Raw genomic sequence first — 25,614 nt, 5'->3', positions numbered from 1 at the left:
GATAAAATGTGATTCTTTTTATGGTTCACTAATATTCCATCATATATATGTATATATATAACTTCTTTAACCATTTATCAGTTGGGCTCACTCTGGTATTGCTCAAAATGCCACTATGAACATCAGGGAGCATGTATCCCTTTGAGCTATTATTTTTGTATTCTTTGGGTAAATACCAGGAGGGTAATTGCTGAATCACAGAGTATTTCTATTTTTAACGCTTTGAATATCCTTCAAATTGTGTTCCAAAGGATCTACATAAATTTGCACACCCATCAATAGTGCAAGACGTTTCCCCTTTCTCCACACCATTGCCCACACCTGCTGTTTCCTATGTTGTGTCTATTAGCTGTTATGACTGGTGTGAAGTCATATCTCAGTTTAACTTTTATTTCTTTTGGGATGTTTTGTTTATCTCCTCCTCAGCTCCGGGATGAAGGGTGCGCTTGGGGGTATGTTGTGTAAATAGGAGCCCACAATTCTATCTGATTCTGGACCCTCAGCCCAGCTAGTGGCTTCCATCCAAGGTGGATTTCTGGAGTGGGTGAGAGCTATGGGTTTGTCCCCTGGGAGGAGACAGCTGCTGTCATCTCTCCCTCTGGCAGTAAGCACCAGTGCAGGGCCCAGGCAGGTGGAACCTTTTCAGTGGGTTTCAGGCCTGGCCAGCTCTGAGCAGGTGCACCGAGCCCCCTGGTGACAGCCTCAGCGGATCAGTCAAGGAGGAGGGAACTGTGCAGGAGGAATGGAGCCCATTATTGGTTTCAACAAATAAGCAAGAAAACAAACAAATAAGAAGTGTTAAAAAAAAAAAAAGAAGTGTTACCTACTCTTGAGTCCCTCTGGAGAGTTTCCTTTCTGTCAATGACTTCTGTTATCTTTTTCAGTTCTAAAATTTCCATTTGGTTTGTTTTGATGATTTCTCTTTAATTTCTGCATTTCTATTTTTTCCATTTGTTGTAGAGTGCTTGTAATTTTACACCACATGGGTTTTATGAGAGTTGCCTAAAACTACCTGTCCAATAATTACAGCATGTGAGTGATCTCAGTGCTGGTGTCAGTTGATTCTCCTTTCTTATTCAGGATTTTATCTTCCTGGTACTTGACATGTCATACTTTTTTATTGGATCCTGGGTATTATGGCTATTATATAATGATATGCTTGATCCTCAGTTATTTTTCTTCAAACAAGCGATCCTCCCGATGAGGTGCAGCAAAAGGGGAAGGGTGTTCATGTCAGCTTCCAGGTGGCTCAAATGAAAATGTTTACCACTCTGCTGCTTACTCTCTGCTGGAGAAGGTGGGGCAGTGATTGCCACTTCCCAGCTCTTATCAGGTGGGGGTGTGGGACAAGCTCGTTCCTGGGCCCTGTCAACACCATGGTGGGATGCACAGGACTGAATGGAGCTGCTTTCCTTCAGGGAGTGGATCCTCTGCTCCCCACTGCATTCCTTGCCCTCACTGACACCAGGGAGTGGAGGATCAAATACAGGTCCAGCTCCCTTGCCTCCTGCATCATACTTCAGTGTTTTGAGGCCCAGGGAGAGCCCAGGCTCAGTTCCCCAGTGTTCAGACCGCCACTAGCAATGGGTTATGGCAACAAACCAGCTTTGCCATGTACCACTGCATTCATTCTCCCTGCTGAGCGAGGGAGTTCATATGATCTCCCCAGTATCTGCCAAAATCATGGGTGAGAAAACCTGAAGTGCAAACTAGTCAACTAGGACTGCCTTGCCCAGAATTGATGATGTTCCCATGCGATGGAGGCTCAGCTATCTCCTCAGTAGCTGACACCATGGCGGATGGGTATTGGGACACTGCCTGCTTCTGCCAGGAGGATATGGACACCATGTCTCTGCTGAGCAATAATTGAACCCTGCATGAGGATACCCTTTGGGGATTCATTAGTGTGTGCAAGTCATGGGCAGGTTTGTCCAAATATTTCCTCCACTCAGGCCAACTTATCTACATATCCTCTGACCAAAGGAGTTGCTGCTTTTGGAGTTTTAGTGTTTTCTTTCTTTTCTTTTCTTTTCTTTTTGAGATTTAGTGTTTTCTGGTTTGATTTTCTGGATCTCAGCCTTTGAATGTTTCTTGGTTGGAGGAACCTACAGGATCTTGTCTTACATGTAGGGGACCTAACACAAGAAAAGGAACCAGGGTACTCACTTTGGCATTTTCCTCAATTTGTTTGAAGTTTTCCTTCTTCCTCTTTCTACCTTCAAAAGTCTTCCTATACTTGTTTGTTGTAGTGTGTCAGGACATTTCAGTTGTAAGAGAGAAGACCTGCATGAATGGGAGCACTTCCTGCTGTCCAGTGCTGGGGAATCTCATGGTGCCCATTCTGAATTCTTTCTTCCAGGGCTAGAATGGTGGGGAACCTGCTGAACTGCTGGAAGGGAGGAGATTTATCTTGACTCTCAAGCTGTGTAAATAAAAGACAAAGAACCTGATTGTTATTTTTACATTACTCTTTACAGTGTAAAGAAAAACAAATACATTCCATAACCAAAAACTCAATGTGATAAGTTTTACAGGCCGGCTGGAAACCAGTAGAGCACAAATATCTGTCTTTCTGTTCTTAAATGCAGAGGAGTGGAGAGAAGAAATTTTTATTCCTTTTTTCTTTTATTTGTTTGTGTATAGAAATTTTATTCTGTAATAAGTTTATATTTAAGGAAATAAATACAAATATGGGATAGAGATCTCTATGTTTCACCCAGCTTTTTCTAATGGTAACATTTTGTGTTGTTATGATATGTTTATAAAAACAAGTATTTACCAGTGGTGTGATAATCCTGAAAAAATTGCAGACTCAATCTGGATTTCAAAATTTGTTTGTTTGTTTATTTATTTATTTATTTACTTATTTTAACACTGTTTTGCCTAAAATCAATCCAAGTAATAACATTGAATTTATTCATAAGGACATACTAAAATCCTCCAATGTATGAGTTTCAGGCTTTCTCTGTTCTTGATTTTGGGAATTTGGAGACAGCTGGTGTGGTATATTGTAGAATGTTCATAAGGACATACTAAAATTCTCCAATGTATCAGTTTTCAGGCTTTCTCTGTTCTTGATTTTGTGAATTTGGAGACAGCTGGTGTGGTATATTGTAGAATGTCCCAGAACATGGGTTTATCTGATTTTTTTTTCATGATTACATTAATTTTATGGATTTGGGGAAAAATAGCACAGAAGTGAATTGATGTTCTTAGTGCATCATTGGGAAGATGTGTCATACTAACATGACATATCATTGAGAGTATGGGTGGCGACAATGCATATTCGGTGCTATTTTATTTTATTTATTTATTTTATTTATTTTTTTGAAGATTTTATTTTTATTCATGAGAGACACACACACACATACACACAGAGAGAGAGAGAGAGAGAGGCAGAGACACAGCCAGAGGGAGAAGCAGGCTCCATGCAGGGTGCCTGACACGGGACTCCATCCCTGGTCGCCAGGATCACACCCTGGACTGAAGGCACTACGAAATGGCTGAACCACTGGGGCTGCCCCATTTGGTGCTATTTTAAATGATTCTTTTTCTGTTCATAATCTATCTGATGTCAGTCTACTGGATTTTGGCTATTCTTATAATTGTGCAATGGTAGCTCATTCATATTTGCTTTTGCTTTTCCCTAATGATATATAGTATGGAATAGAATATCACATGTTTATATGAAATCTCCCTATCTCCTTCTGTGAAATATCTGGTAATGTCTTTAACTTACTTTTTAGCCACGTGTTTTTTCTTGTGCTTTGTTTGAGAAATACATTGTATAGTGTTTTTCCTTCCTTCCTTCCTTCCTTCCTTCCTTCCTTCCTTCCTTCCTTCCTTCCTTTTTCTTTCTTCCTTTTTCTTTCTTTCTCTCTCTTTATATCCTTTCTTTCTTTCCTTCTTATATATATTTGTATCTGTATATTTATGACTGCTCAACTCTCCAGAAGTTTGGCAATTTATCTGAAATACATTCTGTCTCTGGTTTATTGATTTTGTCTGTTAGGTTTTATTTTTGTCATTATTCAGGGGAAATGGGACACATCTTCTCTAAGAGACATTTCACATCACATTTTCCAGTCATCCAGATCATACTAGAAGTGGAACCATACCAGTCAGGGCACCAGCTGCTCTCCATCGGCTTCTGTATTTCTGAAACCCCAAGTGTCTTTGTTCTGCTGCTATAATCTTTGCCTATGAGGTTGGCCAAATGTGCCAGCGTTTCTAATGACTTGGTGAAGAGGAAATAACTATGGTATGGGGTGACACCAGGGATGGTAGTAAAAGTCCTTATGACGATCCCATCTCAAGGCCTAGAGAACACACAGTCTGAATCCATACATGCTACAAACGAACTTCCAAACAACAAGCAATTTTGTTCAGGCCCAATGGATGGAGAACAGAACTCAGGAGGTTCGTCCGGTCTCAATTCCCCACATCTGCTTGTCACCTCTACAATGGAATCTGCTAAAATTTCTCACTCCTCCCCTCTGCCCTTCCCCACACATTCTCTCTCTCTCATTCGAATAATAGTCTTGAAATATAATACATTATATATTTATCATATGTTTAATGCTTACATATTTATACAATATATTTCAAATAGGAGGGAGGAGCAAGATGGCGGAGGAGTAGGGTCTCCAAATCACCAGTCTCCACCAAACTACCTAGAAAACCTTCAAATTATCCTGAAAATCTATGAATTCGGCCTGAGATTTAAAGAGAGACCAGCTGGAATGCAACAGTGAGAAGAGTTCGCGCATCTATCAAGGTAGGAAGACGGGGAAAAAGAAATAAAGACACAAAGGCCTCCAAGGGGGAGGGGCCCCGCGAGGAGCCAGGCTGAGGCCGGGGCGAGTGTCCCCAGGACAGGAGAGCCCCGTCCCGGAGACGCAGGAGCTGCACCGACCTTCCCGGGCGGAAAGGGGCTCGCGGGGAGTTGGAGCAGGACCCAGGAGGGCGGGGATGCCCTCGGGCTCCCGGGGACACTAACAGAGCAACTGCGCGCCCAGGAGAGTGCGCCGAGCTCCCTAAGGGCTGCAGCGCGCACGGCGGGACCCGGCGGGACCCGGAGCAGCTGAAGGGGCTCGGGCAGCGGCTCCGCGGAGGGGGCTGCGCGGCCCCGGGATCAGCTCGGAGGGGCTCGGGCAGAGGAAGAGGCTCCGTGCGGAGGGGGCTGCGCGGTTCCAGGAGCAGCTCGGAGGGGCTCGGGCGGCGGCTCCGCGGAGGGGGCTGCGCGGCCCGGGAGCGCGAATCCACCAGCGCAGGCTCCGGAGCACAGGGCGCCGGGACACAGCCCAGGATCCCGCCTCCCCCGGGACAGGCAGAGGCCGGGAGGGCCCAGGACAGCGAGGACGCTCCTGCCCCAGCTGAGCAGATCAGCGGCCCCGCCCGGAGCCTCCAGGCCCTGCAGACGGAGTTCCTGCCGGAGCTGAATCCAGGTTTCCAGAGCTGCCCCGCCACTGGGGCTGTTCCTCCTGCGGCCTCACGGGGTAAACAACCCCCACCGAGCCCTGCACCAGGCAGGGGCACAGCGGCTCCCCCAACTGCTAACACCTGAAAATCAGCACAACAGGCCCCTCCCCCAGAACACCAGCTAGACTGACAACTTCCAGGAGAAGCCAAGGGACTTAAAGAACACAGAATCATAAAGACTGCTAACTCTGGGAAACGAACTAGGGGTGGTAGAAGGGGAGGAGGGCGGGGGGTGGGAGTGAATGGGTGACGGGCACTGGGTGTTATTCTGTATGTTAGTAAATTGAACACCAATAAAAAAAAAATGGAAAAAAAATAAATAAATAAATCCAGATGTCTTATTTCAGATCCTTCTGTTTTGAGAGAGGAGAGAGGAGAGAGGCTGAGTGTAATGGGTGGCATTGTGGAGCTGATGTGGGAAAAGAATTCTCAACAAAGAAAAGAGAGAACACAGGAAGCGATGCTGAAGGCAGACATCCCTGTGTGTGGAGGGTCAGAGCTTTCACTGCAGCAGACAAATGAATGCTGACCCTAGACAGTCCAGCGCATACATGTGCCTCGGTGGGAGGACTGCCATCAGCTCTGTTCCAAATCTCAGGACACTGTGCATGATTTATGACAGCTTCATTATGAAGCAGCTTTTCCCCCTCTGGAAATGTTAATTTATGAATCACGAAAACTGCCACTTTCATCAATGAGCAGCAGCTGTGGCATTGCTGAAAAAGTATTCGAATCATAAGACAAGTAATAGCTGTCCTAATATTCGATAAAGGAGGAAAGACTATCCATTGGAAGAAAGACAGTCTCTTCAATAAATGGTGCTGGGAAAATTGGACATCCACATGCAGAAGAATGAAACTAGACCACTCTCTTTCACCATACACAAAGATAAACTCAAAATGGATGAAAGATCTAAATGTGAGACAAGATTCCATCAAAATCCTAGAGAAGAACACAGGCAACACCCTTTTTGAACTCGGCCATAGTAACTTCTTGCAAGATACATCCACGAAGGCAAAAGAAACAAAAGCAAAAATGAACTATTGGGACTTCATCAAGATAAGAAGCTTTTGCACAGCAAAGGATACAGTCAACAAAACTCAAAGACAACCTACAGAATGGGAGAAGATATTTGCAAATGACATATCAGATAAAGGGCTAGTTTCCAAGATCTATAAAGAACTTATCAAACTCAACACCAAAGAAACAAACAATCCAATCATGAAATGGGCAAAAGACATGAACAGAAATCTCACAGAGGAAGACATAGACATGGCCAACATGCACATGAGAAAATGCTCAGCATCACTTGCCATCAGGGAAATACAAATCAAAACCACAATGAGATACCACCTCACACCAGTGAGAATGGGGAAAATTAACAAGGCAGGAAACAACAAACGTTGGAGAGGATGCGGAGAAAAGGGAACCCTCATACACTGTTGGTGGGAATGTGAACTGGTGCAGCCACTCTGGAAAACTGTGTGGAGGTTCCTCAAACAGTTAAAAATAGACCTGCCCTACGACCCAGCAATTGCACTGTTGGGGATTTACCCCAAAGATACAAATGCAATGAAACGCCGGGACACTGCACCCCGATGTTTATAGCAGCAATGGCCACGATAGCCAAGCTGTGGAAGGAGCCTCGGTGTCCAACGAAAGATGAATGGATAAAGAAGATGTGGTTTATGTATACAATGGAATATTACTCAGCTATTAGAAATGACAAATACCCACCATTTGCTTCAACGTGGATGGAACTGGAGGGTATCATGCTGAGTGAAGTAAGCCAGTCGGAGAAGGACAAACATCATATGTTCTCATTCATTTGGGGAATATAAATAATAGTGAAAGGGAATATAAGGGAAGGGGGAAGAAATGTGTGGGAAATATCAGAAAGGGAGACAGAACGTAAAGACTGCTAACTCTGGGAAACGAACTAGGGGTGGTGGAAGGGGAGGAGGGCGGGGGGTGGGAGTGAATGGGTGACGGGCACTGGGGGTTATTCTGTATGTTAGTAAATTGAACACCAATAAAAAAAAAATAAAATAAAAAATAAAAAAAAATAAAAAAAAATAAAAAAAAAAAAAAGAACACAGAATCAGAAGATACTCCCCTGTGGTTCTTTTTTTTTTTTTTTTTTTTTTGTTTTGTTTTGTTTTTGTTTTTGTTTTGTTTTGCTTTTTGATTTGTTTCCTTCCCCCACCCCCTTTTTTTCTCCTTTCTTTTTCTTTCTCTTTTTCTTCTTTTTTTTTTTCTCGTTTTTTTTTCTTTTCTTCCCTTTTTTTTTCTCTTTCTCTTTTCTTTCCTTCTTTCTCTCCTCTCTTTTTCTCTTTTTCCCAATACAATTTGCTTTTGGCCACTCTGCACTGAGCAAAATGACTAGAAGGAAAACCTCACCTCAAAAGAAAGAATCAGAAACAGCCCTCTCTCCCACAGAGTTACAAAATCTGGATTACAATTCAATGTCAGAAAGCCAATTCAGAAGCACTATTATACAGCTACTGGTGGCTCTAGAAAAAAGTATAAAGGACTCAAGAGACTTCATGACTGCAGAATTTAGAGCTAATCAGGCAGAAATTAAAAATCAATTGAATGAGATGCAATCCAAACTAGAAGTCCTAACGACGAGGGTTAACGAGGTGGAAGAACGAGTGAGTGACATAGAAGACAAGTTGATAGCAAAGAGGGAAACTGAGGAAAAAAGAGACAAACAATTAAAAGACCATGAAGATAGATTAAGGGAAATAAACGACAGCCTGAGGAAGAAAAACCTACGTTTAATTGGGGTTCCCGAGGGCGCCGAAAGGGACAGAGGGCCAGAATATGTATTTGAACAAATTCTAGCTGAAAACTTTCCTAATCTGGGAAGGGAAACAGGCATTCAGATCCAAGAAATAGAGAGATCCCCCCCTAAAATCAATAAAAACCGTTCAACACCTCGACATTTAATTGTGAAGCTTGCAAATTCCAAAGATAAGGAGAAGATCCTTAAAGCAGCAAGAGACAAGAAATCCCTGACTTTTATGGGGAGGAGTATTAGGGTAACAGCAGACCTCTCCACAGAGACCTGGCAGGCCAGAAAGGGCTGGCAGGATATATTCAGGGTCCTAAAGGAGAAGAACATGCAACCAAGAATACTTTATCCAGCAAGGCTCTCATTCAAAATGGAAGGAGAGATAAAGAGCTTCCAAGACAGGCAGCAACTAAAAGAATATGTGACCTCCAAACCAGCTCTGCAAGAAATTTTAAGGGGGACTCTTAAAATTCCCCTTTAAGAAGAAGTTCAGTGGAACAGTCCACAAAAACAAAGACTGAATAGATATCATGATGACACTAAACTCATATCTCTCAATAGTAACTCTGAATGTGAACGGGCTTAATGACCCCATCAAAAGGCGCAGGGTTTCAGACTGGATAAAAAAGCAGGACCCATCTATTTGCTGTCTACAAGAGACTCATTTTAGACAGAAGGACACCTACAGCCTGAAAATAAAAGGTTGGAGAACCATTTACCATTCGAATGGTCCTCAAAAGAAAGCAGGGGTAGCCATCCTTATATCAGATAAACTAAAATTTACCCCAAAGACTGTAGTGAGAGATGAAGAGGGACACTATATCATACTTAAAGGATCTATTCAACAAGAGGACTTAACAATCCTCAATATATATGCTCCGAATGTGGGAGCTGCCAAATATATAAATCAATTATTAACCAAAGTGAAGAAATACTTAGATAATAATACACTTATACTTGGTGACTTCAATCTAGCTCTTTCTATACTCGATAGGTCTTCTAAGCAAAACATCTCCAAAGAAACGAGAGCTTTAAATGATACACTGGACCAGATGGATTTCACAGATATCTACAGAACTTTACATCCAAACTCAACCGAATACACATTCTTCTCAAGCGCACATGGAACTTTCTCCAGAATAGACCACATATTGGGTCACAAATCGGGTCTGAACCGATACCAAAAGATTGGGATTGTCCCCTGCATATTCTCGGACCATAATGCCTTGAAATTAGAACTAAATCACAACAAGAAGTTTGGAAGGACCTCAAACACATGGAGGTTAAGGACCATCCTGCTAAAAGATAAAAGGGTCAACCAGGAAATTAAGGAAGAATTAAAAAGATTCATGGAAACTAATGAGAATGAAGATACAACCGTTCAAAATCTTTGGGATGCAGCAAAAGCAGTCCTAAGGGGGAAATACATCGCAATACAAGCATCCATTCAAAAACTGGAAAGAACTCAAATACAAAAGCTAACCTTACACATAAAGGAGCTAGAGAAAAAACAGCAAATAGATCCTACACCCAAGAGAAGAAGGGAGTTAATAAAGATTCGAGCAGAACTCAACGAAATCGAGACCAGAAGAACTGTGGAACAGATCAACAGAACCAGGAGTTGGTTCTTTGAAAGAATTAATAAGATAGATAAACCATTAGCCAGCCTTATTAAAAAGAAGAGAGAGAAGACTCAAATTAATAAAATCATGAATGAGAAAGGAGAGATCACTACCAACACCAAGGAAATACAAACGATTTTAAAAACATACTATGAACAGCTATACGCCAATAAATTAAGCAATCTAGAAGAAATGGACGCATTCCTGGAAAGCCACAAACTACCAAAACTGGAACAGGAAGAAATAGAAAACCTGAACAGGCCAATAACCAGGGAGGAAATTGAAGCAGTCATCAAAAACCTCCCAAGACACAAGAGTCCAGGGCCAGATGGCTTCCCAGGAGAATTTTATCAAACGTTTAAAGAAGAAATCATACCTATTCTCCTAAAGCTGTTTGGAAAGATAGAAAGAGATGGAGTACTTCCAAATTCGTTCTATGAAGCCAGCATCACCTTAATTCCAAAGCCAGACAAAGACCCCGCCAAAAAGGAGAATTACAGACCAATATCCCTGATGAACATGGATGCAAAAATTCTCAACAAGATACTGGCCAATAGGATCCAACAGTACATTAAGAAAATTATTCACCATGACCAAGTAGGATTTATCCCTGGGACACAAGGCTGGTTCAACACCCGTAAAACAATCAATGTGATTCATCATATCAGCAAGAGAAAAACCAAGAACCATATGATCCTCTCATTGGATGCAGAGAAAGCATTTGACAAAATACAGCATCCATTCCTGATCAAAACTCTTCAGAGTGTAGGGATAGAGGGAACATTCCTCGACATCTTAAAAGCCATCTACGAAAAGCCCACAGCAAATATCATTCTCAATGGGGAAGCACTGGGAGCCTTTCCCCTAAGATCAGGAACAAGACAGGGATGTCCACTCTCACCACTGCTATTCAACATAGTACTGGAAGTCCTAGCCTCAGCAATCAGACAACAAAAAGACATTAAAGGCATTCAAATTGGCAAAGAAGAAGTCAAACTCTCCCTCTTCGCCGATGACATGATACTGTACATAGAAAACCCAAAAGTCTCCACCCCAAGATTGCTAGAACTCATACAGCAATTCGGTAGCGTGGCAGGATACAAAATCAATGCCCAGAAGTCAGTGGCATTTCTATACACTAACAATGAGACTGAAGAAAGAGAAATTAAGGAGTCAATCCCATTTACAATTGCACCCAAAAGCATAAGATACCTAGGAATAAACCTAACCAAAGATGTAAAGGATCTATACCCTCAAAACTATAGAACACTTCTGAAAGAAATTGAGGAAGACACAAAGAGATGGAAAAATATTCCATGCTCATGGATTGGCAGAATTAATATTGTGAAAATGTCAATGTTACCCAGGGCAATATACACGTTTAATGCAATCCCTATCAAAATACCATGGACTTTCTTCAGAGAGTTAGAACAAATTATTTTAAGATTTGTGTGGAATCAGAAAAGACCCCGAATAGCCAGGGGAATTTTAAAAAAGAAAACCATATCTGGGGGCATCACAATGCCAGATTTCAGGTTGTACTACAAAGCTGTGGTCATCAAGACAGTGTGGTACTGGCACAAAAACAGACACATAGATCAGTGGAACAGAATAGAGAATCCAGAAGTGGACCCTGAACTTTATGGGCAACTAATATTCGATAAAGGAGGAAAGACTATCCATTGGAAGAAAGACAGTCTCTTCAATAAATGGTGCTGGGAAAATTGGACATCCACATGCAGAAAAATGAAACTAGACCACTCTCTTTCACCATACACAAAGATAAACTCAAAATGGATGAAAGATCTAAATGTGAGACAAGATTCCATCAAAATCCTAGAGAAGAACACAGGCAACACCCTTTTTGAACTCGGCCATAGTAACTTCTTGCAAGATACATCCACGAAGGCAAAAGAAACAAAAGCAAAAATGAACTATTGGGACTTCATCAAGATAAGAAGCTTTTGCACAGCAAAGGATACAGTCAACAAAACTCAAAGACAACCTACAGAATGGGAGAAGATATTTGCAAATGACATATCAGATAAAGGGCTAGTTTCCAAGATCTATAAAGAACTTATTAAACTCAACACCAAAGAAACAAACAATCCAATCATGAAATGGGCAAAAGACATGAACAGAAATCTCACAGAGGAAGACATAGACATGGCCAACATGCATATGAGAAAATGCTCTGCATCACTTGCCATCAGGGAAATACAAATGAAAACTACAATGAGATACCACCTCACACCAGTGAGAATGGGGAAAATTAACAAGGCAGGAAACAACAAATGTTGGAGAGGATGCGGAGAAAAGGGAACCCTCTTACACTGTTGGTGGGAATGTGAACTGGTGCAGCCACTCTGGAAAACTGTGTGGAGGTTCCTCAAACAGTTAAAAATATACCTGCCCTACGACCCAGCAATTGCACTGTTGGGGATTTACCCCAAAGATACAAATGCAATGAAACGCCGGGACACCTGCACCCCGATGTTTCTAGCAGCAATGGCCACGATAGCCAAACTGTGGAAGGAGCCTCGGTGTCCAACGAAAGATGAATGGATAAAGAAGATGTGGTTTATGTATACAATGGAATATTACTCAGCTATTAGAAATGACAAATACCCACCATTTGCTTCAACGTGGATGGAACTGGAGGGTATTATGCTGAGTGAAGTAAGTCAGTCAGAGAAGGACAAACATTATATGTTCTCATTCATTTGGGGAATATAAATAATAGTGAAAGGGAATATAAGGGAAGGGAGAAGAAATGTGTGGGAAATATCAGAAAGGGAGACAGAACATAAAGACTGCTAACTCTGGGAAACAAACTAGGGGTGGTAGAAGGGGAGGAGGGCGGGGGGTGGGAGTGAATGGGTGACGGGCACTGGGTGTTATTCTGTATGTTAGTAAATTGAACACCAATAAAAAAATAAATTAAAAAAATAAAAAAAAAAAAAAAACAATATATTTCAAATATATATTATGTATATATAGAGAGATTAGAAATTAGATGCAAATATGAATATTTTTTTCTAAGAGAAAAAATTATCTGTTACCACAGACGACAGCATAGCATATTCCAGTTTAGCCCCCTGAAGAAGAGCTTGAACCATAAGGCAACTGGATGACTGGGGAGATGACCATCCTGTGCAAATAATGAGAGCAAGGGTCTACAAATGACCACCCTCTGCATCTTTTCCCTCATCACTGAAAGGAACCCTTTGTTGATGAGGGAGGAGGTAAAGGGAAGAATCAGGACAGGACAGAGAAGCCCCACCACTCTGATCCCTGAGGACTCACTGGTGGCATTCCCATTTGCCCCTCATCAAAGGTCTCTCACCTTAGACACAGGTAGCAATACTGATGATTTTTTTAAATGCAAATTTGACCAGGTATTTGATTGTCTCCCTCTGCCTGAACATCAGCTCTGAAAATGACTCCATGGGGATTGAGGATGAAATGTGCCTGGAGAAATTGAGTCAGAACTGAGAACTCATGAGACTCCAGGGACTCCTGGGAGCACAATACTTCACTGAGGACACTGTCTGCCCAGTTTGCAAGAATTTGTGTATTTGTGTATTTTCTTAGACACCTGGCCCAGAAGTCTGGTCTCACAGGACCCATGCGACAGCGCCCCCTGCTGCGCTAACATGCTTAGCCCACCATCTCCTCTGACTCCACCCAACACTCTTGGAATGGTGTCCAGACTGTGCAACTCAATCATTTTAATGTCACTGCCCAGGAAAGGAGAATGAGGAGTTGCCCTTGTCAATTTTGGCCCTGACAGTTATTTTCAAAAAACTAATGGTCTCCAGACAGTTAAATACATGATAAATTGCATTGTGCTCATATTACCAGATACTTCAGAATTATCTGTCATTGAGTTTGCTTCTTCCAGGTGCCTCAGGTCCTTACAACTCTATCATCCTCTTGAAACAAGTAAAGGTCATAAGGTTCTCAGGGTACCAAGATGGTTCACACCTTCTAATGATTCTATGTGAATTCTTCTTTCATTTGAACGCTGTTGTTGTTGTTTTCTTGTTACTATATAGATTTCCTGTCAAGTCTGCATCCCTCACTGCTAAGGCTTTTCAGCCTATATTTGCTATGACAATATAATGCCATCAGGGGAAATATGTCTTCCACCCCTACTGATTTGTCTGAGATCATTTTTTCCCCTGAATGTTAGCCAGAAATTCTAATTTGTTTGTCCCTCTGATATACTTTGTATTTCTAGGCTCATTCTGTTATTTACTCAGCATGAAGATTCCTATTAAGAGAGCCTTACTATAAATGGACCTCTCCTCACTTCTGAGGTGTTCTTCAACCTACCCTGCACTGAAACCATCATGGTCCTGCACTCTAATTACATTGGACTCTAACCTAGAAATATTGTACAGAGTTCCATGGAAGTCACTGGAGTTATGTGTCTAAGATCTGAGTCCAATAAACAGCTATTGTCTAACATCTTGCCTAACAGGGAACCAGAGGGGATGAACAGTAGACAGTGAAGGATTGAACCAGGAGAGTGTCCAAATGGCAGGATGACACCAAGTGTGTAGATGTATTTCGATGACGGTGGTTGAAGCTTCACTATATTAAGTCATCCAATCCATTGCCACCGTGTCTTCTCACTACTGAAATCTGCTTAATTTTTGGCAATCTTTTGTAGTTTTCAGTTTACAATTTTTTCCTACTCGTTATATTCCCTCCTAAATGTTTTATTCTTTTTGATGCTATCCTAAATAGGATTGTTTATTAGTATCTTTTTTGGGCTTCTTCATTTTGGATATAGACAACACTACCTGGTTGTGATAGGGCATTACCACTTGAACTCCTGTGGGAGATACTAGATAGATCTCATTGAGGATTGATGATAGAGTTTGTTCCCTATTTTGGAAGAGTAGGAGCAAGTAATGAAACAGGAAAGAATATGAGAAGGATGCTCTGCATCCGTGACCTTAAAATAAGCAATCTCACATGATTGACTGTATGCACAGGAAAAAATAGATGACTAAATAAAATGGCTGTTGCCTCGACCCCTTATGGGGAAAATAGAAAACTCTAAAGCTTTTTCTTCTTTTCCAGTTTGACATACATCTGATTTATGTTTTCTAGAACCTATGTAATCATTTGTGAAACATGTATTTCACAAGGACCAAGAATTCTCCGGTTGATGCAGTCAAAGGAGTAAGAGATGGGGTGAAGAAGGAGCTTCCCTCTTTGTTCCTGACACAGTGATTTTGGCAGGAGGGAGAGGAGAGATATGCTTCCAGCTCTTTGCTTCCTCAGGATGTGGCCCCTGGTAGAGGACACCCTCCTCCCTACAAGGAGCTTTTCTCTGCTGGTTCCCCAGCTTCCACTCCCTCCTCCAAGCTCTAACATCTCCCCCATCTCCTCACTGGACCATAATTCCCCTTCTCTGAGAACAATGATATCTAGGGAATAACCCTCAAGTTTTGACACACAACTACAACTGCTGGATTATTTGAAGGTTGATTTTTAAAAAAGTATATTTCATTCCAATTAGACATCCTTATTGTCTATTCATGCTGGAATCATGCAGTGAGTAACTATAAGTTTCTGGTAATAAATTATTTCCCATATAATGGTACCTTGTTTAATTGATTCATATGTTCCACTACTGAAACTTCTTCAGATACAAATAAAGAAGTTATAGAAGTTATTCAGTATTGAATCTCTAAGACCCAGATATTCATAAAGTACATAATTTTAAAATATGCTGTAATATCTGAAATGTATATAAATATCTAAAATACATAGATATAGATGGGATATGACATATGAATAACAAAAAGGTCAGATTTTGAAAATAAGGGTAATTTGTGTTGAGGAGGACGGGGACCATCTAAGTGAGTCCTTAGGGGAGGAGGTTGTCAAAGACCAGCAGTCCTCCCCTGAGATATGTGGGTCTGCCCCACCTCTGAACTCTCCAAGTGAGGAAGGATCTGAATGAGGATTCTAGGAAAGATTCATGGACCTTCAACAAAATTAATGTTCCCTTGCAAAGATGCATCTTCTCTATATAAGGTAGGGGCCTATCCCCATACATCTACTCCACATATTTGCCCGTCTCTGCTTCTGGTCTTAGACAAAGGCAAGTGTAAGAAGAAGAAATCAGAGACAGAATTATGAAACTCTGTCATAGAAAATGGTGTTTCAGGGAAAGGCCCTCTCTGGGCCTGTTGAAGAATGAGAGAGGCGTTTTTCAAGGAATCCCAGATGAAGGGGAGATTTTAACCATGTACTCTGAAAATGGAGATGATTCATATTTGGAGAACCAAATCAATAACAGAGGGATAGGAAGTCAAAAGTTACAAGATGTCCAGGAGAGGAGAGAAGGTTAAGCAAAAAGTGCAGGGTGAGAGAGGACTATCTAAGGCAAAGGAAATGGACCTCCTCTGCCTAGATCATTGCGGGTTCTCCAGCATAGGGCCCCTGCCCCTCCAAAGGAGAGCTATCTGAGGAACATGTGGAATGTGTTAGAGTGAATGGATGAGGGCATGAGGAAGCTAGATAGATACAAAAAACCTGGGAGAAGATTGATCCTCAGGCTCCTGTCAGGTCAGAGAAGCCCCTGTGATCTTAACAACTTGTCATCTGCCACTCACCTTAATCTTCCAGTTTGAGGGAACTCCCCCACACTCCTCTCAGGACACCCCCCAGTTATTCTTCCCATCACAAGGGTCCTATCCTCAGTTGCCCTCTCTGACATTTGGTCACCTGAACAAGGACCTTAATCATGCTGACTTTGTAGTTCCTGGAGCTCATGTGTGCAGACTAGAAACAGGTGGGTATTCTGGAATCCCACACCGTGGAGGGGTGACATGGTGAGCACCACGTCCTGTAAGTGAAGGCAGGATCTGCTCTCTGAGCTACACTGGGGTAGCAGACGGTGTTCTCATGTGCATTGTAGGTCACAATGGGGCATTGAACCATGAAGGAAATGACAGTGCAGCCTCCTGGGCACAACGATGAGATCTGCAGACAGAGTCTTACTCCTTCTTTCCTTTTGCTCTTGGGAATGGAGTCACTCATGACATATGGGGTCACATTCCCCATGACTGTTCCCTACATGATTCTGGACTGGTGATGCCTTTAGTCACAGGAAGAAGGAAGAGATGATGTAGGTTTCCATGAGGGTTGAGAAATGCCACCATCCAGTTTCACCAGGGGGTTACAGAGTCACAGCAGAGAAGAGCCTCAAATGGGTGGAGTCCTGCTCCAAGTCCCACTGAAGCAGGTTCAGGCCCTTCTCATGTGTCAAGAAAGTGGGCATCAGTCCTTCTAACTTGCCAGTCGCAATGGCCCAGAGCTTCCTGGTGTCCACACAATCATGACCTGTATTTAAATCAAAATAGTGCTTCATAGTCAGGTTTATCAATTTCAGAATAAGATAAACCTCTTGAAAACTTTTAAATGAAAATGTATCATATGCAAATATGGAAATAAGTAATGAAATGTGGACAAAAATAAAGAATGATAAATATGGGTTAATAATAAATAACAGGTACACTTTATTAAGAAGAAGAAAAAAGTCCAAAAATGCTTAAATAAACAAATTTCCTTAGAGAAATTACACAATGTTATTAGGAACTTTTCCTCAAAAGACATAAGATACAGGGAGCTTCCAAAGAGAAACTAACTAAAATAAAGATACAACCATTCTAAATCTTTGGGAAATGGCATAGCAGTCCTAAGAGGGAAATACATTGCAATAGAAACATCCCTCAAAATTTTTGAAAAAAAACCCTAATACACAAGATAACCTCACACCTAAAGAAACTGGAGAAGAACAGCAAATAAAACATACACCAAGCAGAAGAAGAAAGCAAAACTCAATGAAGTAGACCCAGAAGAACTGTAGAAGAGATCAACAAAACAAGGTGTTGGTTCTTTGAAAGAAGTAATAAGAAACATAAACCATTAGACATTCTTATTTAAAAGAAGAGAGAAATGACTCGAATTAATAAAATCATAAATGAAAAATGAGAGATCACAACCAATACCAAGGAAATACAAATGATTTTCAAAACATATTATGAGAAGCTATACACCAATAAATTAGGCAATCTAGAAGAAATGGACACATTTCTGGAAAAATGCAAATATTTTATTATAAAAATGCACAACTATAATAGAAAGAAACAGAAAACCTGAACAGGCCAATATCCAGGGGGGGAATTGAAGCAGTCATCAAAAACCTTCCAAGACACAAGAGTCCAGAGCCAGATGGCTACCCAAGGGAATCTATCAAACGTTTAAAGAAGAAATAATGCCGTTTCTACTAAAAATGTTCCAAAGAATAGAGAGGGATGGGATACTGCCAAACTCATTCTATTAGGCCAGCATCACCTTAATCCCAAAACCAAACAAACCCCACTAAAAAGGAGAAGTATACATCAATATCCCTGATGAACACAGATGCAAAAATTCTCAACAAGATATTAGCCAATAGGATCCAATAGTACATTAAGATTATTCACCATGACCAAGTGGGATTTAATCGGGGAATTCAAGGTTGGTTCAACAATCATACAACAATAAACGTGATACATCACATCAACAAGAGAAAAAACAAGTATCATATGATCCTCTCATTAGATGCAGAGAAAGCATTTGACAAAATACAGCATCCATTCCTGATCCAAACTCTTCATAGTGTAGGGATGGAGGGAACATTCCCCAACATCTTGAAAGCCATCTACGAAAAGCCCACAGCAAATATCATTCTCAATGGGGAAATACTGAGAGCCTTTCCCCTAAGATCAGGAACAAGACAGGGATGTCCGCTCTCACCACTGTTCTTTAAGATAGTACTAGAAGTCCTAGCCTCAGCAATCAGGCAACAAAAAGAAATAAAACGCACTCAAATTGGCAAAGAGTATGTCAAGCACTCCCTCTTTGCAGATGACATAATACTGTACGTATAAACCCAAATGATTCCACCCCAAGGTTGTGAAACTCATACAGCAATTTGGCAAGGTGGAGGATACAAAATCAATGCCCAGAAATCAGTGGCATTTCTATACACTAACAATGAGATTGAAGAAAGAGAAATTAAGGAGTCATTCTCTTCAGAGAGTTGGAAAAAAAAAATCTTAAGATTTTTGTGGAATCAGAAAAGACCCCAAATAGCCAGGGGAATTTTAAAAAAGAAAACCATAGCTGGGGGCATCACAATGCCAGATTTCAGGTTGTAATTCAAGGCTGTGGTCATCAAGACAGTTTTGTACTGGCACAAAAACAGACACATAGATCAATGGAAAAGAATAGAGAATCCAGAAATGGCCCCTCAACTCTATGGTCAACTAATATTTGACAAAGCAGGAAAGACTATCCACTGGAACAAAAACAGTCTCTTCAATAAATGGTGCTGGGAAAATTGGACATCCACATGCAGAAGAATGAAACTAGACCAATCTCTTGCACCACACACAAAGATAAACTCAAAATGGATGAAAGATCTAAAAGTGAGACAAGATTCCATCAAAATCCTAGAGGCGAGCACAGGCAACACCCTTTCTGAACGCGGCCACAGCAACTTCTTGCAAGATACATATAAGAAAGCAAGGGAAACAAAATAAAAAATGAATTATTGGGACTTCATCAAGATAAAAAGCTTCAGTGCAGCAACATTAACAGTCAACAAAACTAAAAGACAGCCTACAGAATGTGGGAAGATATTTGCCAATGACATATAAGATAAAGGGCTAATATCCAAGATCTTTAAAGAACTTAAAGTCAACACCCAAGAAAAAATAATCCATCATGAAATGGACAGAAGCCATAAACAGACTTTTTTCCAAAGACCTGCATGTGGCACAAAAAGTACATGAGAAAATGCTGCAAGTCACTTGTCGTCAAGGAAACACAAATCCAAATCACAATGAGATACCACTTTACACCAGTGAGAATGGCTAACATTAACAAGACAGGAAGCAACAAATGTTGGAAAGAATTGGAGAAAGGAGAACTCTCTTGCACTGTTGGTGGGAATTCAAGCTGTTACAGCCACTCTGGGAAACAGTCCAGAGGATTCTCAAGAAGGTAAAAATAGAGCTACACTAGTCCCAGTAATTACACTACTGGGTATTTGCCCCAGAGATCCAGATGTAGTGGAATGATGGGACGCCTGCACCCCAGTGTTCATAGCAGCAATGTCCACAATAGCCAAACTGTGGAAGGAGCCACCATATCCTTTGACAGATGAATGGACAAAGGGGATATATACAATGCAATATTACTCTGCCATCATAAAGGATGAATTACCTACAATTTCTGTTGACCTGATGGAACTGGAAGGTATTTTGTTGAGTGAAATAAGTCAATTGGAGAAAGACTATCATCAAATGGTTACACTCATATGTGGAATATAAGAAAGAGTGAAAAGGACTATAAGGGAAAGGAGCAAAACTGGGTGGTGGGAAGTTTGGGAGGAAGACAAACCATAAGAGAGTCCTGACTCTGGGAAACAAAGAAAGGGTTTCAGAAGGGGAGGAGAGTAGGGGACAGGGTGACTGGGTGAGAGGCACTAAGGAGGGCATTGATGGGATGGGCACTGGTGTTATATGTTGACAAATTTTGTTTAAAGAAATAATTTTTTTAAAAAAAATTTTATGCCTGGGTGGCTCAGGTGGTTAATAACCTGCTTTCAGCTCAAGACATGATGCTGGGGTCCTGATATCCATTCCAGCATAGGGCTACATGCTGGGCAAGGAATCCTTTGTCCCTCTCCCTCACCTCCCCCTTATCTCATGCCATCTCTCTCTTTCAGATAAATACATAAAATATTTTCTGTGTTGAAATTACACATTTAGGGATGCCTAGGTGGTTCATAGTTTGCCGTCTGCCTTTGGCTCAGGGCATGATCCTAGAGTCCCAAGATGGAGGCCCACATCAGGCTCCCTACAGGGGGTTTGCTTCACCCTCTGCCTATGTCTCTGCCTCTCTCTGTGTAGCACTCATGAATGAATAAATAAAATTTTTGAAAAAATTAATACCCACCATTTGCTTCAACGTGGATGGAACTGGAGGGTATTATGCTGAGTGAAGTAAGCCAGTCAGAGAAGGACAAACATTATATGTTCTCATTCATTTGGGGAATATAAATAATAGTGAAAGGGAATATAAGGGAAGGGGGAAGAAATGTGTGGGAAATATCAGAAAGGGAGACAAAACGTAAAGACTGCTAACTCTGGGAAAGGAACTAGGGGTGGTGGAAGGGGAGGAGGGCGGGGCGTGGGAGTGAATGGGTGATGGGCACTGGGGGTTATTCTGAATGTTAGTAAATTGAACACCAATAAAAAATAAATTTAAAAAAAAATTAATATGCATCTATAGGGGCTCCTTGCTAGCTCATTCACTGGAGGGTGGGATTCTTGATCTTGGTTGTAGGACTGAGCCCGATGCTTTACGTAGAGGTTCCTGAAAACTAAAATCTTAGAAAAAAGAAAATATAAATATAAGTGTAATATTTCCTAAAACATAGTATGCTGGTGTGTGCTATCGTCTGTATGGATTTCATCTATTCTACACATTTTATGAGCAAGAAAGTATTAGTGGTGTTAAGATTTTAGGATTAATAAACATTTTATCTAACAGTTTAGAGGGTCCATGGATATTGCCTTTAAGAAAGGAAAGAGTTACAGGGAGGCACCATTTCAGGCCAGCATCCCCGAGGATTATGCTCTACTGAGGTCACCAGTAAAGGGATTCACTACCTTAGGGCCTGTGTCCCTGCTTGGGAGCTATGGCCCCAGGACTGTGGCCCACCCACTCATCTGTCTCTGTCACTGTGCTTAGCATCACTGTCATACACTTGACTGTAAGCTCCACAGATGCTTCTCAATGAGAGGACCAGATAAAAGGACCCAGGGGTTTTTGTCTCACTTCCTCCTTATCTGAGATGTTGTGGGTAAGTGAAGCTGCTCCCACTGACATGTTCTGCAACAGAGTAGTCGTCAGCCTCGTCCTCAGGCTGGGCTCCTGTGATGATGAGGGCGGCTTTGTTCCCAGAGACGGATCCAGAGAAGCGATCAGGGACACCAGAGGGGCGGCTGTTTGTGTTGTAGATAACCGTGCTAGGAGCCTGGCCTGGGGTCTGCTGGTACCAGCTGGGGTAGTTACTTGTAGTGACTGACCCAGAGCTGAGGCCACAAGTGAGTGTGAGTGTCCCTCCTGGAGACACTGACAGTGATGGTTCCTGGGTCACCACAATCTGAGAATCAGCTCCTAAAACCAAAAAGAGAGAAAGGTGCTATTTTGGGAGACAAGGATCACGTGAATCCCTGCTTCTCTGTGCCCCGAACAGATGCAGAGTCCATTTCCGTGACCTGAGCCATAAGTAAGGAGCCCGAGAAGAAACACCGTCCAGGCCATGGTTGGGATCCTCACTAGAGGTGGGCTCCACAGGCTCTTTGGCTGGCGAAGGGTGTTCCAGGACCTTTTCATGACTCCAGACCTATGAGAATAAGCAAGTGTTTTATGCAAATCAGCTTCCTCTCTCTTCCTGCCCCACAGTCACCTAAAAGTCACCTGGGAGATCTTGAAAGGGACCCATGCTGGGACTTCACACACACAAATGTCTGCAGGGTGACCTGGGACACAGACTGGCAGGAAGACATCTTTCTCCAAATCAATGACCTATGACTCTGGTGATGTCCATCCCAAAGTTCCTCGCTGAGAATCCTGACAGCTGTATGAGGAGATGGATACATTCTCCAACTCCTGGCCCAGCCTCTAAATCACCTCAACTCTAATCCCTCTCTGGGACATTTTCTTCCCTCTCCAGGGACATTGCTCCTTGTCTCTTTGGAGATCTTAGCAGTCACTCCTCCAGCCATGAGGACACTGGGAATCTCAGAGTCTATGTGACAGATGTAATGATGGTGCTCTTCTCTTCGTTTTTTTTTTTAAATTATTATTATTATTTTTTTAATTTTTATTTATTTATGATAGTCACAGAGAGAGAGAGAGAGAGGCAGAGACACAGGCAGAGGGAGAAGCAGGCTCCATGCACCAGGAGCCCGATGTGGGACTCGATCCCGGGTCTCCAGGATCACGCCCTGAGCCAAAGGCAGGCGCCAAACCGCTGCGCCACCCAGGGATCCCTCTTCTCTTCGTTAATCAGGGACCATGTCTGCAGTAGTCCAGGGCGAGCTGACCAAGGATGTCTCTTTATCAGAAATCAACCCAACACTCTGCGAACTAGTGAGTCTCATGGACCATTTTGAACTCAATTTCCCATTGTGTTCTGCTGAGAATCAGAAGGTCCTGGAAGGCTGGGGAAGGAACCTGGAGAAGGAGGACTTGCAGGAGCAAAAGGAGTCTCCAGGAACAGGGGAAGACGAGGCTCAGGGCTCATGTTTGCCCAAGTGTTAGATACCAAAATGCCTGCCATTCATTTTGCAACTACTTGTAAATTGTTGGTTTGATAAACCATGCATGTTCTTTTTTCCTTTCTCTTCATGTTTGAGATCCTAAACTCATATCAGAGAAAAACAATCATATTCATGATCTTCCAGTTAAACTAAGGCATCCCTGACACTTTAAAAAACAGTAGGTAATTTCACATCTATCAAATTTTGAGATGAGGAATGATATTCATACAAAGAAAGAAGAAGGAATGGGGAAAGCTAAAAACACAAACAGTATCTATTTCCATAGATAATTATAAAGTAGTGACATAAATGAGAAAGTCCAATAAGAAATAAGAACTGAAATGATAGCATACAAAGGACTCAGGCACTTAATGCCTATTTCATCAAGAGCACAACTGAAAGTCATAGTTCGAGCAAGGGACCCTGACGGTGGCCACCTGGACACATTGCTCCAGGCCTTCCCCAGGGTCCTTTTGACCTTTCTGTGGGGCAGATCTGGGCGGAGGTGATCTGTAGCCACAGCAGAATGGAGGGATTGATAGATTGGATACAGAATCACCCAAGTTCCCAGGAGTCTTCTTAGGCAGGAAGGTGATAGAGCAGGGCCCCCTGTTGGTCCTGTGTGATTCTACATGAGTCAGGCAGGAGCTTCCTCTGGGCAGTCTGGTACCTCTGAGAGGACATACTGATGCAGGCTGAACGGGGTGCTCTAGAGATCACAGTGTCCCCTGTGGTGCATCCTGTCACATCACTGTTCTCTCCCACAGGGCATGAAATATAGTTCATCTTGAATTAACTGGGGAGTCACAGTAATCAGCCAGCCTCCCTCACCTTGAAGGGAGCCCTAAGCCACCACTAGAACCTGTCTCAGGCATCCCTAAGGCTTCCCAGGTCAGAGAAATCCTTTCCTACTGGGAAGGTCTGGAGCCGCTGGTGAGCACAAGGTTTGGAAACTGGGTGTGGAGATCCCAGGGCCCAGGAGCCCCTCCCAAAGTTGGAAGATGCAGACAGAAACCCTGTCCCCAAGATTCCATCAAAGTCCTAGAAGAGAACGCAGGAAACACCCTTTTTGAACTCAGCCACAGTAACTTCTTGCAAGATACATCCACGAAGGCAAAAGAAACAAAAGCAAAAATGAACTATTGGGACTTCATCAAGATAAGAAGCTTTTGCACAGCAAAGGATACAGTCAACAAAACTAAAAGACAACCTACAGAATGGGAGAAGTTTTTTGCAAATGACGTATCAGATAAAGGGCTAGTTTCCAAGATCTATAAAGAACTTCTTAAACTCAACACCAAAGAAACAAACAATCCAATCATGAAATGGGCAAAAGACATGAAGAGAAATCTCACAGAGGAAGACATAGACATGGCCAACATGCACATGAGAAAATGCTCTGCATCACTTGCCATCAGGGAAATACAAATCAAAACCACAATGAGATACCACCTCACACCAGTCAGAATGGGAAACATTAACAAGGCAGGAAACCACAAATGTTGGAAACAACAAATGTTGTTACACTGTTGGTGGGAATGTGAACTGGTGCAGCCACTCTGGAAAATTGTGTGGAGGTTCCTCAAAGAGTTAAAAACAAACAACATATAAAACAAACAAACAACAACAAGAAAAAAGAAACCCTGTCCCCCACTGGCTCTAGGGTGATGCAGGCTGTCCCCAGGGAGAGCTGTCTTTGGGCTGTGCTGCTCATCACTGAAGGACCATGCTGATGCATTCCGTTCATGAGGGTCTATGGTACCCAGGAGTCCCATCAGTGGGACGAAGTGTGAGCAGGTAAAGCTAGAGCATGCCCAGGATGTAAACAACAACAACAACAAAAAGAATGAGATGGGCAGCCCCGGTGGTGCAGTGGTTTAGCGCCGCCTGCAACCCAGGCCGTGATCCTGGAGACCCTGGATCGAGTCCCACGTCAGGCTCTCTGTATGATGCCTGCTTCTCCCTCTGCCTATGTCTCTGCCTCTCTCTCTCTCTCTGTATCTATGAATAAATAAATAAAAAATCCTAAAAAAACAAAACCAATGAGATATAGCTTTCCTGACACAAGAGAAGTCATTTTAGTCTGGGATCTCTGTCCTAGTATCTCTCCTTTCCTAGCACACATCTTGCAGATCTAGCTAAGATTTAAAAAGAAATACAAAACAAACAACACAAAACACAATCAGTAGCTGAGAATTTTAACAGGACAAAGAGAATGGGGCCCTGAGAGTCTCTACCAGGCCAGGAGAGATCCTGACCACATCAGAGAACACAAATCAGTGGTGAACCCTCCAGTGCTGATTCA

General features: G+C 42.2%; 1 gene segment (V, D, J or C); it reads right to left on the bottom strand.

Annotated features, from left to right (window-relative positions):
- Nucleotides 1-21,826: 21,826 nt before the first annotated feature.
- LOC140619014 (immunoglobulin lambda variable 8-61-like) lies at nucleotides 21,827-22,373 on the bottom strand. The segment is given in 2 exon segments: nucleotides 21,827-22,161; nucleotides 22,263-22,373. Coding segments are annotated over 2 exon segments (381 nt in total).
- Nucleotides 22,374-25,614: the final 3,241 nt, after the last annotated feature.

The sequence above is a fragment of the Canis lupus genome, chromosome 27 (assembly GCF_048164855.1).
Source record: "Canis lupus baileyi chromosome 27, mCanLup2.hap1, whole genome shotgun sequence".
NCBI classification, from domain to species: Eukaryota; Metazoa; Chordata; class Mammalia; order Carnivora; family Canidae; genus Canis; species Canis lupus.
This window is presented reverse-complemented; position numbering and strand designations above follow the sequence as displayed.